This window comes from Paramisgurnus dabryanus, chromosome 1, assembly GCF_030506205.2.
Source record: "Paramisgurnus dabryanus chromosome 1, PD_genome_1.1, whole genome shotgun sequence".
Taxonomy (NCBI): Eukaryota; Metazoa; Chordata; class Actinopteri; order Cypriniformes; family Cobitidae; genus Paramisgurnus; species Paramisgurnus dabryanus.
In genome coordinates, this window is record NC_133337.1 from 20457856 (window position 1) to 20476733 (window position 18878).

At 42.1% G+C, this 18878-nt stretch overlaps 1 protein-coding gene across 1 annotated transcript in view; it reads right to left on the reverse strand.

Annotated features, from left to right (window-relative positions):
- LOC135749885 (thyrotropin-releasing hormone-degrading ectoenzyme-like) overlaps positions 1-18878 on the reverse strand; it is a 117399-nt gene that overhangs the window by 21200 nt on the left and 77321 nt on the right. Inside the window, exons 8-10 of the mRNA XM_065268569.2 lie at positions 18270-18335; positions 16189-16376; positions 11017-11105 (exon numbers count right to left, since the gene is read on the reverse strand). Coding sequence (XP_065124641.1) covers positions 11017-11105; positions 16189-16376; positions 18270-18335 — 343 coding nt within the window. The remainder of the gene's footprint in view (positions 1-11016; positions 11106-16188; positions 16377-18269; positions 18336-18878) is intronic.

The window sequence follows — 18878 nt, forward strand, 5'->3', positions numbered from 1 at the left end:
CAGACCACATCTCATTCTCTATAACTACTGTGTGGCAGCGTTTTTACTTATATTAAATTATCTTTATTTTAGCCCATTTACAGTATATGGCCGTTTGAGGACCATTAATCATGGAGGATACATTTTGTCGCCACCTGGGATAATAAATAATTCACCAGATGCAGGAATATGAAGACCAGAGGGTGGGATAATCCCCGCCATCCCCCCAGCAAATCACACCCTGCGTTCTCTACATCATTACTGACGTGTTTTGGGTAGACAGCAAAACCACAAATGATCTCTTAAATGAACCTCCGATAAATCATAAAAGCCTTACGAATGAAAATTTACATTAAATAAATTAAACATTTTTCATTTAGTAATGTATGGCAGGTTTTTTACATTCATATGCAGCGATATCACAGTCCGACTTGGTGGGTTTTAATGGAGAACAAATGCTCCTGCTAAGTGCTTTAGAGCTCCCCGTGGACTCAATGGATTTTGTGATCGTGATCCAGGCTGCATCCAACCATCCGTGGCCAGACTGCAAGAGTCAGGGCTGTTAGATAATGCATATAAATGGAGTCGCTATGTAACATTCTCTGTTTTCTCCAAGAGCCATTGACTCCAATTCACTACTGCACACTCTTTTGTGTCATATGCATGTCGCCCTGATGAGGGCTGTTTGTCAAGCAAGGTGAGCAGAGAATGGAGGCAGGTAAATGGTTTTACAAAAATGGGATCTCTCAGCTCTGTCAGGAAATAACAAACAGACAAGGATCCAATTGCAATGTTTTTAATAAAGTCACCAAACACAGAGAGAGAGAGAGAAGAGATCCGCTGCTAGAAGAGCAGGGTAAAATATATGTAAAGAGTCTAGCTGGAGAGCTCAGATGTGAATATATCCGCTGCTAGGAAACAGGGTAAAAAATCTCTGCTAGATCATGTACGTATCCACTGCTTGGTGACAGGGTGAAAAATTCTCTGCTGAATGATGAACGTCTCTGCTGCTAATGACAGGGTAAAAAATCTCTGCTAGATCATGTACGTATCCACAGCTTGGTGACAGGGTGAAAAAGTCTCTGCTGTAACTGACAGGCGAATGGACAGCGCGGTGATGCTTGATTTCTGACACTCGCTAACTTCCAACTGTGACGAGCTCCGCTGCGCGTAGACAGGAAGATGAGATCGCTAGTCGTAACCAACGTGTAGAATTCTCTGTATAAAAACAGGGAGAAGTAGTGGTAGATGACAATGGAGAGATAATCCACAAATACCAACACTACGAGAAAAAAACTCGCTGTAAACCGCAGGGAGAGAAGATAGTAGCAAACAGTCAGTAGAGTCTCTGAACTAGCAGCGAGTATGGTCAGCAAGCACCACTGGACAGCGCCAGTACTGAAGACCTGTCAATCACAGTCCAACACAGCAGAGGTACACAGAGCGTAATCCTGAAGCAGAGAAAGTGACAAAAGCACACCAGGCAGCACGGGCAAAAACACGACAGAATGCACAAGAAAAATCCTAGACTAGAAAACAAATAAACAGGGCAAGACTAGAATGGCGATAAACATAAGACAACGGACTCGCAGAGAACTGCAGGAAGAGGGGAATTAAATAACAAACCGAGAGGGAGAAATAATTACCATCAGGTGCGGGCGCAGGTGAGAATGATGAGTGAAGGGAGGAGCACCCGAGTGAAACGGCGCGCACATCAAAGCTGTCAAAACAAGAACACACAGACACAACACAAAACCCAAAGCAAAGCAATCGACCAAACCGAATTCGTGACAGTACCCCCCTCCCAACGACCGCCTCAAGGCGGTCCAGGAAGGGGCCTACCTTGTCGCCGACGGAGGTCTTCGATCAGGCCAGGGTCCAGAATATCCCGGGCCGGTACCCAACACCTCTCGTCCGGACCATACCCCTCCCAGTCAACTAAATATTGAAAACCTCTGCCCCGACGACGCATATCTAGTAACCTCCTGACAGTGTAAGCAGGAGACCCGTCCACTAGTCGGGGTGCAGGAGGAGCGGGGGCAGAGGGAACAGGGTTAATGTGGGAAAAAATCACAGGTTTGATCTTAGACACATGAAAAACCGGGTGAATCCGACCGAGAGCAGGGGGCAATCTGAGCCTAACCGCCACCGGACTAACGACCTTAGTGATGGTGTATGGCCCAAGGAACCGAGAAGCAAGTTTGCGAGAAGGCTCCCGGAGAGGCAGATCCTTGGAGGAAAGCCATACTTTCTGCCCGCAAATATAACGAGGGGCAGGTCGCCGGTGACGATCGGCCGTGACCTTGGTTCGTCTTGCTGCCAATAACAAGGCTGACCTAGCTCTGTTCCAAGTGCGCTTGCAACGTCGAACAAAAGCTAGAGCAGACGGAACCGCCGCATCGGGTTCCTGAGAGGGAAAAAGAGGGGGCTGATAACCAATCGAGGCTTTAAACGGGGACATATTGGAAGATGAAACAGGCAGGGAATTATGAGCGTATTCTACCCAGGGAAGTTGTTGGCACCAAGAATTCGGATATCGCGATGTCAGACAGCGGAGGGCTCGACCGAGATCCTGATTAGCACGTTCACATTGGCCGTTGGTCTGCGGATGATAACCTGAAGACAAGCTGGCAGTGGCACCGATCTGTCTACAGAACTCTTGCCAAAAACGGGAAACAAATTGAGGACCCCTATCAGATACCACGTCAGTAGGCAAACCGTGTAACCGAAAAACGTGTTCAATTAATACCTGGGCCGTCTCTTTGGCAGAGGGAAGCTTGGGCAGGGGAATAAAATGAACCGCTTTGGAGAAGCGATCCACCACCGTAAGAACCACGGTGTTGCCTTTAGATAAAGGTAAGCCGGTAACAAAATCTACGGCTATGTGTGACCAAGGGCGGGAGGGAACAGAAAGGGGATTAAGCAGACCAACAGGTGACTGATGAGAGGTTTTACAGCGTGCGCAAACCTGACAGGCCAATACACACTGTCTGACATCCTGACTCATAGAGGGCCACCAAAAACGTTGACGGACGGTAAGCAACGTTCTCCGAATTCCTGGATGGCAGACAAACTTGGACTCATGACACCACCGGATGACCTCGGAACGGAGTGCAGCCGGAACCCACAACAGACCCGCCGGGCACCCTTCTGGCACTTCTACCCCTCGTCCGGCCTCCCTCACCCGCTGTTCGACTCCCCAGCGGAGAGCTCCAACCACCCTTCCTTCAGGAAGGATGGTTTCGGCTCTCACAGCATCGGGACCCTCGAACAAACGAGAGAGAGCATCGGGCTTAACGTTCTTACTACCGGGCCGGTACGAGAGGGTAAAGTTAAACCGGTCAAAGAAGAGAGCCCAACGAGCCTGTCGCGAGTTCAATCTCCTGGCTGAACGGATGTATTCCAGATTCTTATGATCCGTCCAGACCAGGAAGGGTTCCGAGGTACCTTCCAACCAATGACGCCACTCACCCAAAGCCAGTCTGACCGCTAACAACTCCCGGTTACCTATGTCATAGTTTCGTTCAGTGGGATTTAACCTATGGGAGAAAAAGGCGCAAGGGTGCACCTTCCCGTCCTTAGAGGACCGCTGAGAAAGGACGGCGCCTACCCCGACATCAGATGCATCCACCTCAACAATAAACTGAGCCTTAGGATCTGGAAAAGAAAGCACAGGAGCAGAGATAAACCGGACTTTTAACTTATCAAAGGCCTCCTGAGCATCGTGATTCCAGAAAAAACTCTCCTTAGTGGAGGTGAGAGCAGTAAGCGGTTTAGCAATCTGACCGAAATTTCTGATGAACCGCCGATAAAAATTGGCGAAACCCAGAAATCGTTGCAACGCTTTACGTGAGTCGGGAATCGGCCACTCGGCTACCGCCTTAATCTTAACTGGGTCAGGACGGATCTCTCCGGCGGCGATAACAAAACCCAAAAACGAAACTGACTCCTTATGAAAATCGCACTTCTCCGCCTTAACAAATAACTGATTCTCAAGCAGACGCCGTAAAACTCTGCGAACGTGTTGAGTGTGTATCTGTAAAGAGGGAGAAAAGATGAGAATATCATCGAGATACACAAAGACAAACTTATTAATCATGTCTCTCAACACGTCGTTGACCAGAGCCTGGAAGACAGAAGGGGCGTTACAAAGCCCGAACGGCAGAACGGAATATTCGAAATGTCCGGACGGGGTATTAAATGCTGTCTTCCACTCATCTCCCTCTCTAATACGCACAAGATGGTAAGCATTGCGTAAATCCAATTTGGTGAAAACACGAGCTCCCTGCAGCAATTCAAAGGCTGTAGACATTAAAGGTAGGGGATACCTATTCTTAACAGTAATGTCATTTAACCCTCTGTAATCTATGCACGGACGCAGAGAGCCGTCTTTCTTTTTAACAAAAAAGAACCCTGCTCCAGCTGGAGAGGTAGAGGGACGGATGAGACCGGCGCGAAGAGCATCATTAATGTAACTATCCATAGCCTCTCTCTCAGGAGCAGACAGAGAATAAAGTCTACCTTTAGGCGGAAAAGTGCCTGGGAGGAGATCGATAGCACAATCGTATGACCGGTGAGGAGGCAGAGAAGTGGCCCGGGCTTTACTGAACACCTGAGAGAGATCAGCGTACTCCGCCGGGACTCCAGTAAGGTCGACCGCTGGAACCTGAAAAACAGAAGAAGAGCCCGAAACAGCTGCACCAAGACAGGACACGTGACATGAAGAGGACCAACTCAAAATAACATTACGCTGCCAATCAATGTGAGGATTGTGCTGTGCCAACCATGCATGACCCAAAATAATGGGAGATAATGAATCATGCAGAAGGTAAAGCACAATCTCTTCACGGTGATTACCAGAAACAAAAAGACTTACGGGTGGAGTGCAATGAGTGACCTGTGCAGTCTGTTGTCCCTTAAGTGTCCATACTGCCAGAGGTACCCTGAGTTCACAAAACGGAAGTCCCCACTCTCGAGCCGTCCTCTCATCCAGAAAGTTTCCTTCAGCTCCCGAATCCACGAGAGCCCTCGACAAAAAAATCCGTACCCTCAAAAGAAACCGTGACAGGTAGATGCGTGGAGGAAGAAAAGGAGATTTCGTTCACAGCAGTGCCCACCAGAACTCCCGGAACTACCGGTGGGCGTTGGCTTTTAACGGACAGCTCCTCGCCAGATGTCCAGACCTCCCGCAATACAGACATAGTCCATTGCTGAGTCTCCTCTCTCTCTCTTTCGGTGTGAGCCGCATTCTGCCTAGTTGCATGGGTTCGCTGGGGACAGCAGGATTAACAGGGTTAGAATGTGAAACAGAAGTAACGGTCTCGTCAGAAAAAACCCGATGACGAAGTGACTGGCGCTGGCAGCGATATAACATACGACTCTCAATGCGAAGGGCCAGCTCAACCAGTGAATCCAAGGTGCGAGGAATCTCGTGAACGGTAATCTCATCCTGGATATCATCTCGTAATCCTTCCAAAAATTGTGCCCGTAGAGCCGCATCGTTCCAACCACACGCAGTAGATAATGTCTGAAACTCCACAGAGAAATCCGTGACTGTCCGGTCACCTTGCTTCAGTCGAACCAACCGGGCTGCAGCCGCCTCTCCCTGTGCTGACCGATCGAAAAGTCTCATCATCTCTGTCTTAAAGTCCTCGAATGAGTGACAACACGGAGCCTGAGTGTCCCATACTGCCGTTGCCCACTCTCTAGCTCTTCCGGTAAGAAGAGTGATGACAAAAGCCACACGAGTACTTTCGGCAGTGAATCTTCGTGGCTGCAGAGAAAACACAAGAGAGCATTGAGAGAGGAAGGAACGACACGAACCTGGGTCACCATCGTAAGTGGGAGGATTAGTGATGTGAGGTTCTGATTCATTAGGACGGCGAGACTCCAGCCGCAATCGATCCATCTGGGTGGTTAATTCTGTAAGCCTGGCAGTGAGACCTTCAACCTCTCGAGCGGTGGCAGAAAGCTGGGAATCCTGCTGTCCCAGCCAAGCTCCTTGTTGTGCGATTGCATTCCGTACCGTATCCACATCTGCTGGATCCATTTCTGGCGAGTCCGTCTGTCAGGAAATAACAAACAGACAAGGATCCAATTGCAATGTTTTTAATAAAGTCACCAAACACAGAGAGAGAGAGAGAAGAGATCCGCTGCTAGAAGAGCAGGGTAAAATATATGTAAAGAGTCTAGCTGGAGAGCTCAGATGTGAATATATCCGCTGCTAGGAAACAGGGTAAAAAATCTCTGCTAGATCATGTACGTATCCACTGCTTGGTGACAGGGTGAAAAATTCTCTGCTGAATGATGAACGTCTCTGCTGCTAATGACAGGGTAAAAAATCTCTGCTAGATCATGTACGTATCCACAGCTTGGTGACAGGGTGAAAAAGTCTCTGCTGTAACTGACAGGCGAATGGACAGCGCGGTGATGCTTGATTTCTGACACTCGCTAACTTCCAACTGTGACGAGCTCCGCTGCGCGTAGACAGGAAGATGAGATCGCTAGTCGTAACCAACGTGTAGAATTCTCTGTATAAAAACAGGGAGAAGTAGTGGTAGATGACAATGGAGAGATAATCCACAAATACCAACACTACGAGAAAAAAACTCGCTGTAAACCGCAGGGAGAGAAGATAGTAGCAAACAGTCAGTAGAGTCTCTGAACTAGCAGCGAGTATGGTCAGCAAGCACCACTGGACAGCGCCAGTACTGAAGACCTGTCAATCACAGTCCAACACAGCAGAGGTACACAGAGCGTAATCCTGAAGCAGAGAAAGTGACAAAAGCACACCAGGCAGCACGGGCAAAAACACGACAGAATGCACAAGAAAAATCCTAGACTAGAAAACAAATAAACAGGGCAAGACTAGAATGGCGATAAACATAAGACAACGGACTCGCAGAGAACTGCAGGAAGAGGGGAATTAAATAACAAACCGAGAGGGAGAAATAATTACCATCAGGTGCGGGCGCAGGTGAGAATGATGAGTGAAGGGAGGAGCACCCGAGTGAAACGGCGCGCACATCAAAGCTGTCAAAACAAGAACACACAGACACAACACAAAACCCAAAGCAAAGCAATCGACCAAACCGAATTCGTGACAAGCTCTAAGCTTCACACACACAGACCAAATCGAATCCCAGTGGCTCCATACTTAGAAGGGATGCTATGTTCTCCCAAAGTGTTGAAAGTTTTATATATTCAAATTAACGTTTAGCACTCATTACATAAAATCGTTGGTAAAAAATACATGCAAAGCTAAAAAAAAATGTTATGGCCCTGCCACCTCTTGTCTGTTCCTTTTTTAAGCTTTTAGTGACAGAACTGTGATGCTTGTGTGGCGTCTGGTGTTTTGTCAGAGCATGATGTTTGGATCCTGACACTTCTGTTATTGTTTGGTTACTGTTGCTTGTGTTGGGATCCTGACAGTCATGCACTGTTATGTGGTTTCGTTCTCCCTGCTATGCACTCTTCTGTCATTCTGGTATGTTGTGTTGTTTTGCCGGTGGAGCATGGTGTCTCACTATCAGAAATAAAGTACAAAGGCTGTCAAAACCTGGGATGGTACCCTTTACAAAAGCCCTATTATGTACCATTTAGGTACAGATATCTTGCTTTAAAACATCACTAACACAATATGCATCTTTGAAGCACCAATACATACTTACTTTAGTGTACTTTTTGAAAGGGTCCCGCCCCAGTGACAGCTTTTGTATCATAGTTTCTAAAGCCCTTTTCACACAGAAATTACGGAAAATACACGGAAAACGCATTCGGGATTTATCCAAGATAGTTCGATGTTTGGTTCATACACACTGTCAGTGATTTTCCAGAATCTGTGCATGCATTCACACACATACCATAAAGATCCCGTTAAGACATGTGACGTATTTAAAGTCCTGCACTTTGTAGGTCTGAAGTTAATTATCCATGATTTCTCTCTCGAGAACCACACGCGTGCATTTTTGTTTATGACAGATCTTAAGGAGCGCGTGATACGCTCTTATGACATGCTGGTAAATGATCTCCGCTTCAGAGCGGACAGTGAGGACAACCCAGTCTCACCCCATTTCGTCAATATTTGACGACACTTGACCATTCGTCAATATGTGACGCGGAGGGTATACCTTTCGCGTCATTTTTTGACGAACTGGGGACTTCAATACTATTACGTCCGTTGCATTCTCTTCTCCTATTTTCTTACCAATTTCGCGTCGGTTTAGGGTTAGATTTACATAATGACATCCCTACCCAAACCTAACTCTAACCCCAACGCCAGGTGACAACTGTTTCTAACCCCAACGCCAGGTGACAACTGTTTAATTTCGCGTACACTGTTTAATTTCGCGTACACGGTTTAATTTTGCGTAATCTAACCCTAAACCGACGCGAAATTGGTAAGAAAATAGGAGAAGAGAATGCAACGGACGTAATAGTATTGAAGTCCCCAGTTCGTCAAAAAATGACGCGAAAGGTATACCCTCCGCGTCACATATTGACGAATGGTCAAGTGTCGTCAAATATTGACGAAATGGGGTGAGACTGTGTTAGTGAGGATCTCCCTGATCTCTGCTTCAGTCCAGTGTGCCGACATTTCTTGTCGTAAATGTTGATCTGGGTTTAAATCCCTGTGTCAAAGAGCTGAACCATAACTTCTGGTTGCGATGATGCGCATCCTTACTAAAGAATGCTTTCCGTGAACGTTACGGCAATGTTACTAGGTCCTCTTCACGGGAGTGATCCCACAATATTTACCGGAAGAGTTTGTGTTCACACAGAAGCTCAAAGTTTTTGAAATTTTACGGAATTTTACAGAAATTTTCTGGGACCAAAGTGCTGTGTAAATGGGGTTTAAGTGTGTTGGATTCCACCCATTTGGTTTTGGGCATTTTTTGCCCTTGTGGTTGGAATGCTGGTTACGCAGCATGTTGTGTCAGTGTGTAGTGTTGTCTGTTTGAGCACATGTTAATCTTTTGCAATGGACTTTTCTGTCTCTGGTGTTGGTTTGGGCACAAGATTTGTGTGTCATATCCACTTCTTTAATGGTCAGACTCTTTTGTTTGTCTAATCATTCAGTTAATTTACCCCACTTACCTTCTCTTGTTAACATCCTCATTACCTTTCCTAATTTAACATCCCACTGGTCTCTCTCTCACTCTCTTGTGCCAGCTTGTTATAATGTTTCCCTGTTAAAAATTTGTTGCGTATGTCGTTGGTTGGTCCCATAGCTCTCTCCAGTCTGGGGAACTCATATTGCACTCTGTGCCTGAGTCCTTGCCTCTCTTAAGCTACCCATTCAGAGGCATTACGTAAATGCACTCCATTCACACCAGTGGTTTCCAAAAAAATGTATTCCGTGACCCACTTAGATATGTATAATCTTTCTTAGGACCCACCAAAATATATTTTTTAGAAAAATACTTTTTAAAATACAAATGTATATATTTTTTTTTTTTCTTTTAGAAGAGAGCAGTTTATGTTTTCATTTTCATTGCATGAATTAAATGGAAGTTTAATTGCAATCCCAAAATGCCTGATATCAAAACAATTGTTATTAATTGCCATTAATGCAGCGTTTCTCAAAGTGTGGGACGGGCCGCAGTGGTTGGTAATAGGAACATTACAAGTGGGGCGTGACAAACAAGAGGAAATTTTGTCATTTTTGTGCCCATCTCTATTAATTCCTTGATTTATTGACCATACACTCAAAACAACACATTTAACTCTATCCACGCCATTGAGTGCGTTTACATGCACAGAATAAGCGGATAACTATCAAAAATCTGCTTATTATAGAAAACTGTTTTCATGCGTTTACATGCAAATCAATAAGCCGGCTATGCAGTCAACTGCATTTACATGGGACTTGGAGAATTATCAGGTTTCTCGCAGGCAGTGACGTCACCACCTATAGTACATAATAGTCGATCAAAAAGCCGACGGCATATCTGTCTTAAGCTGTACTGTTGTATCTCTCATCGTGTCTGCAGAACCTGTAAATGTAACATAAGCTTCTATTTTAACAGTTTCTCTGCCAACTGCTTTAGTCGAGCGGAGACTTTTATGCGTTACCTTGCGCTTACTTCCACGTGTGACATTTATATTTTTAAACGCGGAGACATGCGCACATGGACAAAACCGTGAGAAAGCGGGTTAAGGTGTTTACATGCCATGCGAAATTGGCGTAATGAGCAAAAAACTACCTGTGCCGATCGGTTTTTGCATAAGCTGTTTATGGGCTTTCCCCGTTTAAAGAAAACCGCTTTACGCCTTTCCATGACCCCACGTGTTATCAGTTTATTAAGCATAATCGGCGTAAGACTGTGCATGTAAACGCACCCATTGACGAGATAACTCGTCAATTAAGAAAAACACTTCCCTGCCAATGACGAGTATTTCCGGTTTTCCGAAATACCGCTATTATTTTATAAGCAAAACGTATGAAACCCAGAGGTATCGCCCCTAGGACAAACAGCTGTATGTCCGTGTAAGTTTTGAGTATCGCTCTGCATCTGATCCATATAAAAAAAAATCCTTCACAAAAATTTAATTATCTTTTTTTTATTTTGCATAAAATTTTTGTTTTTTAAAGAAACCTATCCATATTTGATAGGTACTATAAAAAGAGAACTAATGAAGGTATGATTAAAAAACGGTTGTTTTTTTGAAAGCAGAGGGTCTGTTCTTTCATGTGATATATTGAATTTTTATATTTTAAGAAGAACATTTTTGGAAGGCATTATACTTTTTTGAAATTCATGAAAAATGCTGGCGCTGGCTGGCAACTTTTTTTTAAACGCTGGTGGGGAAAATAGTTCAATATAAGCCTAACTTAAAACTAAAGTGGGGAATGGCAGAAAAAGTGAGAAACCCCTTCCCTTATTACTAGGACAAAAGTAAGTTTATGTGAATGTAAACCATTTTAAAAGATTATATTTGCCAAAATTACTCTTTATTTCTACCAGTTCAATTTAATAAGGAAAACTTAAATTCAGTGTCTGTGGTTCTTACGGAAACGTTCTGCATAACTCTTACCTGTATGGTTACAAACCCAAATGGTGGTTTCTGTTGATATGTGACTTAAGTTTCCCACAGTGATGGTCAAGGGGATTTGCCACTGAAAGCTGAAATGACACAAACACAGGAATAAGAGATTAATAGCTTATACGTTATCTCAAGATTTTAAACATCAATAATAAAAATGCAATGACACACCCTTACAACATTGCTTCTGACACAGGACGTGTCTGGGAATGTTACAGCAATAGGTCCCCATCCCGGGAGTGATCCCAGGATCAATTCCAGGATATGTTTGCATTCAGACGGCCATTTTCTGGGATCAACATGCCGTGTGAAAGGAGTTTCTGTACCAACAGGTAATGTAAAATGGCTATAAAGCCTAAAGCAATTTTTTTTCTCTATCTCCCTCACTTTTACATACACTTTCACATCCTGGTTCTCGCCAGCTGCCACGTTCTGTGCAGTCACATCCTATTGATGTAGATTTATCTGAGATGTGTGCTTTCATTGTGTGTGCACGACCATCGCAAGGTATGAGTGCGCCTCAAGTACAACCCTCTCTGACAGCTGTCACGCTGCATGTCCACCTCTCAGCCTGTCAAAATTGCAAACGCTGAGGTGTGTGTGGTCTGCCAGCATGAATTGAGAAAACCAACAGCTAAGGGAAGCACCACTAAGCTACATATTAAAATTGGAAATGTGATTCAAATCATGCAGATTGCTGGGAAGACATGTAATATTTATTACCTTTCCAACCATCACACTTATAATTTCAGTGATGTGATTGTCAAAATATTCAAAATGTGAACTTTGCATTCAACCCGTCTAGTGAGTAGTGTACACATAAACCCAGAGCAATGGGCGGCCATTAACTGCAGCACCCAGGGAACAACTGGCACGTCAGTCGCTTCCTGCCAGCTGTGAGGATTGGAGTAGGGACCTTTGGGTAAAATGCCTGACTCGAACTATTAGGCCATGACTGCCCTTGTATGAGAATAACAAGTTTGGTTACTTGATTACAATTATTTTGGTTGTAGTGAATGAGGATGAATCATTAGATTTGTGTTAAATTGAAACTGACAGGTACTGACTAAATCCTTTTCAGACTGATGGTGACTCAAACCTCAAATCATTCAGTAAGATGATTCGTCTCATTTAATATATCTTAATTGTGTCTCAATGTGCCTCAATAAGGACACTTAAACAATAAACAACATTTAATTATGGCAGCAACACTGCTAAAAACAACTTTACTCTGGGAAGAAGTTGAAGAAGTTCATTGGTGCACATTTGGGAACACAATAAGCATAAAATTAAGCATTATGAAGCCTGCTGGAAACACTATCTTTAAAAAAACATGCTTGTTAGAGGCCCATAGAGAGAGATGTTGTGTGATTCTGTACTGTATATGAGCAGTTTTACAATTCTTATGAATTTCAGTGATACCAGAAGCATCTGTGTGTGTTAAAATAAAATCACACACTGATACATTTACATAAATCTGTGTTTAACAATCTGTGAACGAACAAGAGAAGAAAGCAGAAGAAAATGAAAGTTCTCCACAGGCCGATCATTTGGTGGCTTTCGTTTATGAAAGCGTCTGTTATCATTGTTATTTACATCCCTCGGGAAGTTTTGGTTAAACTCTTGGCCCAGAGTTTTAGCAAAAGCAACTGTGATGGTTTTAGTCTGTACAGCAGACTACACTCTAAAAAATGGCTGGGTTATTTTTGACCCATAATGGGTAAATATTGGACAGAACACGTGCTGGGTTAAAAATTGACCCAATGCTGGGTTATTTTAACCCAACTGCTGGGTTATTATACCCCATGGTTGCATAACAACAACCCAACATTGGGTCATTTTTAACCCAGCATGGAGTAATTTTAAACCCAGTTATTTTTGAGTGTATGTTCACTATGATGTTTCAATTCACCACTGAAAATAGGTCAGGCACACCTGGATTAATCAGTTTGTTTGTGACTACTGAGGTCAGGCACACCTGGATTAATCAGTTTGTCCAATAATGGCAGACATGAAACAAGGAGCTGGCTGAAGTTCAGGAAGTAGTGCAGCTGGGCATAAAGCCTATTAGATTTTAAAGCTGGAACTATCCACTTTATTTAAAAAAATGTCTTGGTAACACTTTTTAATTATTAACTATGATCATTTTACCCTCAATAGACTCCTAATTTACTGCTAATGAAGACCTAATAAAATAGTTGTGGTTGTAGCGGTAAGATTATTTATAAAATTGATTAATGCATGTAGAACAGTAGTGGGGAACCCTGGTCCTGGAGGGCCACTGTCCTGCGTAGTTTAGTTCCAACCCTAATCAAACACACCTGAAATTAATTTCGAAGTAGTCCTGAAGACTTTAATTGATATTTCAGGTGTGTTTGATTGGGGTTGGAACTAAACTCTGCAGGACAGTGGCCCTCCAGGACCCAGATCCCCACTCCTGATGTAGAATATGGTAATGCAGAATAACGCATTCATATGTGCTTGATAAGTAAACTAAAACTTAAAGCAATTTATAAATTGCAATGAACCTTTGAAAAATACCTCAAGAGCTGTGGTCTGAAATGGATCCACATTCAAAATTCACTGTAATTAACCTCCATCCACCCTTATTCTCTCTCTCTCTCATTCTGTTTCTCTCTCTCTTTCTCTGAAGTCACTGGTTGTGAGATCTCAGTCTGACTGCCGGTGTTGGTGTAATAACATCTTTGAATCTTTTTAGGGACTATTGGCTTCAGTGGCCCATAATGAGCCACTAGGGTCTGAACAGTTCAGCATGTGTGATGTGTTGGAAGATTTTCACACTTTTAGCCAACACCACTTTTACTTTTGTTCTTTGTAGGCTTGCATTAGACCTAACCATCCAGAGACTATATGAAACCTATTTGAGATCATGTGTAAAAGTGCAACAGACAGAATAGGCTGGAAAAAAGAACATATTACCTTGGGTAATACAGTAAGGATATTAACCTCTACAGACAAAAACCAGCCCAACATCTGCTAAACAAAATAGTTGGTGGTGGATTTCTTAATGGCTTCTTATGGCAGAAGACAGTATTTAATTTGACGTCCCTTGGCACTAAACATGTGAACTCTTTTGATAAGACTGCAGTCCTTATATAATAAGTTTAGAAATTAGGGTTTCATATACAGTTTCATTTTGGAGCAAAACCAGCATGTATTTCAAGCACAGTGGCATTGAAGAAATGTCTTTCCACTGTCCAGCTAGGTTTATACCTCTCCAGCTTGGCTGCAAGTTCTCTGAACTTTAATCACCTGGCAGGGTGCATGAAACAGACGGGGTGTGAAATACATTCAAACTGACCTCCTCTTTTACCTTTTGTTGATGCCAGTGTTTCTGTCAGCACATTTTTGCTAGGCTCTCGAAGCCTTAGCCGAAGTGTTACACCTTTAACATTTCTAGTAGTGCCAACATCTCCTGCACTCTGGCAGGTTGTTTGCATATCAGCTAAAAATACGCAGGGAGGTTGAAACGAGACAGATATAAACATCAGATGGGTCACTGTGCAGGGCTATTCGCAAAAATGAAGGAAGTGAAGGATTGCATCCACAAAAAGTATGACAAATCAGACATCTTTTAGATGAAAGAAAATTAGAAGAGCTCAGATGCAAAAGCCATTTAATGTCACCTCCAGTAAAAAGAGGTAATGATATTGACCGAATGGTCAAAGCATGTAGTACACGTTCATCAAATACTTTCGCTTTAAATCCACTAAATATTTTTTTTTCCTAGATGTTTAGCAAATATTTTAGCGATTTTAGCAAGAAGGGTGAAGAGTGACTGGAGGGAGATCCCACTGAGTGGAATGGGAAATTACATATATGAAGAGTTTGGTTTCAAAACGCAATAAATCCATTTTGACCAATATTGGTAAAAACTTGTTTTCTATATCAAGAAAGTGACAAGATGAAAACCATTATTTTCTGTTACAAACTTTCACATAGCATCTTTAGATTATAAAAACATAAAAAATTTAAATCCGTAATTTAATTTCCATAGATTTATTATAAAAACTGATTATTTTTTCCACAAAATGCTATAAATCTGTTGAATCAATATATGTACATTCATCTTTGCCATGTTATATTCATATAGTTGACTAGTGGTATACACTGAATTAACATTAATGGCATTAATCAAAACACTTACTTTGTCATATTAAGATCACTGTCATTGCTGCCGTCATCCTTGGGACGTCGCTGAACTTTTTTGACAGCAATCAGCTATAAAATGTTTTGGTCCTGCTTGATTTTCGTTGACTTCAAGAAAAATAATGAAAAGTTTTTCATAAGATCCCCTCGGGTCAATGTGTTAGCATGACAGAAGCTTGACGCTGTTGGGAGAACAAGCGACAGCCGACATTTTCCGTCTCCCATTTTCCGTCTCTCCTCTTGTGTAAATTATTCGATTTTGATGGCTTACGTTTCTTTCCCGTCAAAGAAAACCACCACAGGTTTATCAATGCCGTCAAAGTATTATTTTGTTTTTGTTTGTTTGTTGATCACAAAGTACAAAGTAGATGAGGAAAATTCTGTATTGTGCGCCGCCATTGTTGTTTACAATGCGTGGAATGGTGCACTGTGATTTGTTGATCGGATTTATTGCATTGTGCAGAGAAGGAGGACTGGCGTTTATCGCATTTTGGGAAAAGATGATGGAATAACACGGCGTATATCGGATTTTGCGAAAGATTACGAAATTTACTTTTTAATACTGACCTGATACAATACTAATTTGGCTGTAACTAATTTTTTATGGCGTTTATCGCGTTTTAGAACCAAACACTTCATATACATCCCCAAAAGTGGCAGCCACAAGCATCACAGCTCCCCCTGTGTGATTCATTTTCTCATTTTTTACCTTTTTAATTCTGATTCATTATTTGCAATGTTTCTAGTTGCGTATTAAGTGATTTTGCAACTGTTTACTGGGTCTTGTGCAAATAAGTTGCTTTTTTAGAAGTCACATTTGTTAAATATCAATGAAACTACTGTGGTACTGTTACTACAGTGACCGCTCTTTGGCTCTCCCTACGATTTCTCAGTTGTATGAGATGACAGGCTCACGAAATTAATCTCAAGCGGTTAAATTACTGCTATTGTGTCCCTTTACTGTCGTAACTCATCATGTTTATGGTGGACTACCTTTTGTTGAAGAGCTCAGGATCTCTGATCTTGGCATCTGTGTCATAAATAAAGTGCTCCTGGGAGATGGTGACAGTGTTGTCAAGACTGTCATTCTTGCTGATTGTCACCACAGGGTAGCCCATCTGCAGTGTCCAGCGGTCCATGACCTCTGTAATGTTGATGTCCTTCCCCTCCCTCTGCATGGCCTGTGACACAAAATATCAAACACCAAAATACATCACAAACATGTCACCATCAAAACAATAATACAGCTCAGAGTATACTGTAGGGTGCAAAGAAACTGGATTATATCGCAATAGAGCTGATTGTGTTTAGAGACCGGCAAAATGTATGGTTGTGTCCCCTCAGCAAGGACACTACAGAAAAGCATAAACTGCTTGATCCAAAACCTCTCAAACTAATTGTTCTTAAATCTAAAGTGTCATTTCCTACTTATATGTGGATTTAGACTTAACACCTTTAAAGGGACACTCCACTTTTTTGAAAATATGCAAATTTTCCAGCTCCCCTAGAGTTAAACATTTGATTCTTACTGTTTCGGAATCCATTCAGCGGATCTCCGGGTCTGGCGTTAGCACTTTTAGCATAGCTTAGCACAATCCATTGAATCTGATTAGACCATTCGTATCGCAGTAAAAAATAACCAAAGAGTTTCGATATGTTCCTTATTTAAAACTTGACTCTTGTGTAGTTACATCGTGTACTAAGACCGGCGGAAAATGTAACATGCTGATGTAACATGGCTTCAGCAGGCGTAGTGATATTACACACTGCCAGAAAATTGTCCCCTTGGTTACTTTCAATAGCAGGGGACTATTTTGGGCAGTGCATAATATCACTACGCCTGCTGCAGCCATGTTACAGCAGCAAAGTCCTTGATTATTACGCCAGTTTGAGAGTATAGTTCCTAGCCATATCTTCCTAGAATATCGTAACTTTTAATTTTCTGTCGGTCCTAGTACACGATGTAACTACAGAAGAGTGAAGTTTTAAATAGGAAAAATATCAAAACTCTTTGGTTATTTTTAGCACGATGCTAATGGTCTAATCAGATTCAATGGATTGTGCTAAGCTATGCTAAAAGTGCTAACGCCAGACCCGGAGATCAGCTGAATGTATTTCAAAACGGTAAGAATCAAATGTTCAACTATAGGGGAGCTGGCAAATGAGCATATTTTCAAAAAAAAAAGTGGAATGTCCCTTTAATGTATGACTATAATTATGTAAAAAAGTAAATAAAAACCATCCTGGATGTTTAATTAAAAACCCAAAGTAAATATAAAAGCAATTAAACCCCACTCTTCTCTTAAACTGCACACGTGAGTACATCACAGGCTGGCTATTTCTAGTTTATCTAATAAGTCTGTGCAGGAATGAGGCAGATTGGATTTATAAGTCTGATTTTGAAGCTGCTCTTCTTCTTCTAAAGAGCTGAAGCATAAAACTAAACCGCATGGCTCATAAATGGAAACTGCTAGTAATGTTTTGTCCCTGAGGGAAATATATAACACTGTCCCTTTTCATTCTTTCAAAATGCTACCATAAAGGACATGGCACAGTGGACAACCATCAGTTTTTTTATAGAAATTGTTTTCAAAGGATCTCCGAGCTGCCTAACTAAAAAGCATCATCAAAGACATCAAAGACACATTATCAGCACTACTCCAGCTGGTGTGAAGCAGAAACAAAGACTCTCTTGCTTTCTCCAAACATCAACCTGTCCAGATCAATGGAGCATGTTCAACATTATACCTTACATAACTATAACACCTATGCTTGTGATAGCTGACACTTTGAGATGAGCGCTGAAAGAACTACAAGGCAATTTAACTATTTCCCACTCAACATTTCTTTAAAACCTTGTGTTGATGTAAGTGTTAATCAGAATAGGTTCATGCTGTCTATGAGCAGTTATATAATGTCTTCTGATCTATATGCAGTGTGTGAGTCTATATGATATCTGCCTGCAGACTGAATGTAAGTAGGTTATACACACAACATTTCACTTCTAAGTCAAAGTCTGTGAATAAAGCTCTTACGCAGAGATGGTACAGAGGACTGACTGTGTAAAATCTTACCTCTGACAATTTGTTCCACAAGTCATCTCTCGCTGCGTTTCCGTACATGTGCGTCATCAAGTAATCCTGCAAAGACACAGAGACGGGAATCAACAAAAGCCACACATTACCCTTTAAACTGAGCTTTTACCTTATCCGTACAAAAATTGGAAAAGAATCCAACTGGATTTAAAATGGCTCAGGAACCGTAAACAGAGGCAAGCAAAACAGAAATAGAATTTTTTTTTACTCTGGATGTACCTACAGTGATGGTATCAATTGGAAATACCATGGTATTGTATTATATCCAAGGAAACTGTATAATTACCATGTTAATATAGATGGTTTCAGCAGTAACAACATAAACAAACGGCTTTCGTGGAACAAACTTAAATTCCGGTTAACCCAGCAAAAAATTTATTACTGATAACAAGCTAAATAAACAACAAGTAGATGTGAAGTTCAAATCATAGCTAAAGCGTATCAAAAACTACACTGAGCTAACGTTACTCTATAAAATTTGTACTATATAATGTACACAATCTTAACTACAGATCGTGTGCCAAATCTCCCATAACATAGTGGTAATCCATGATCGCCGTCTCATTAACATTTGTTATTTCCAATGAG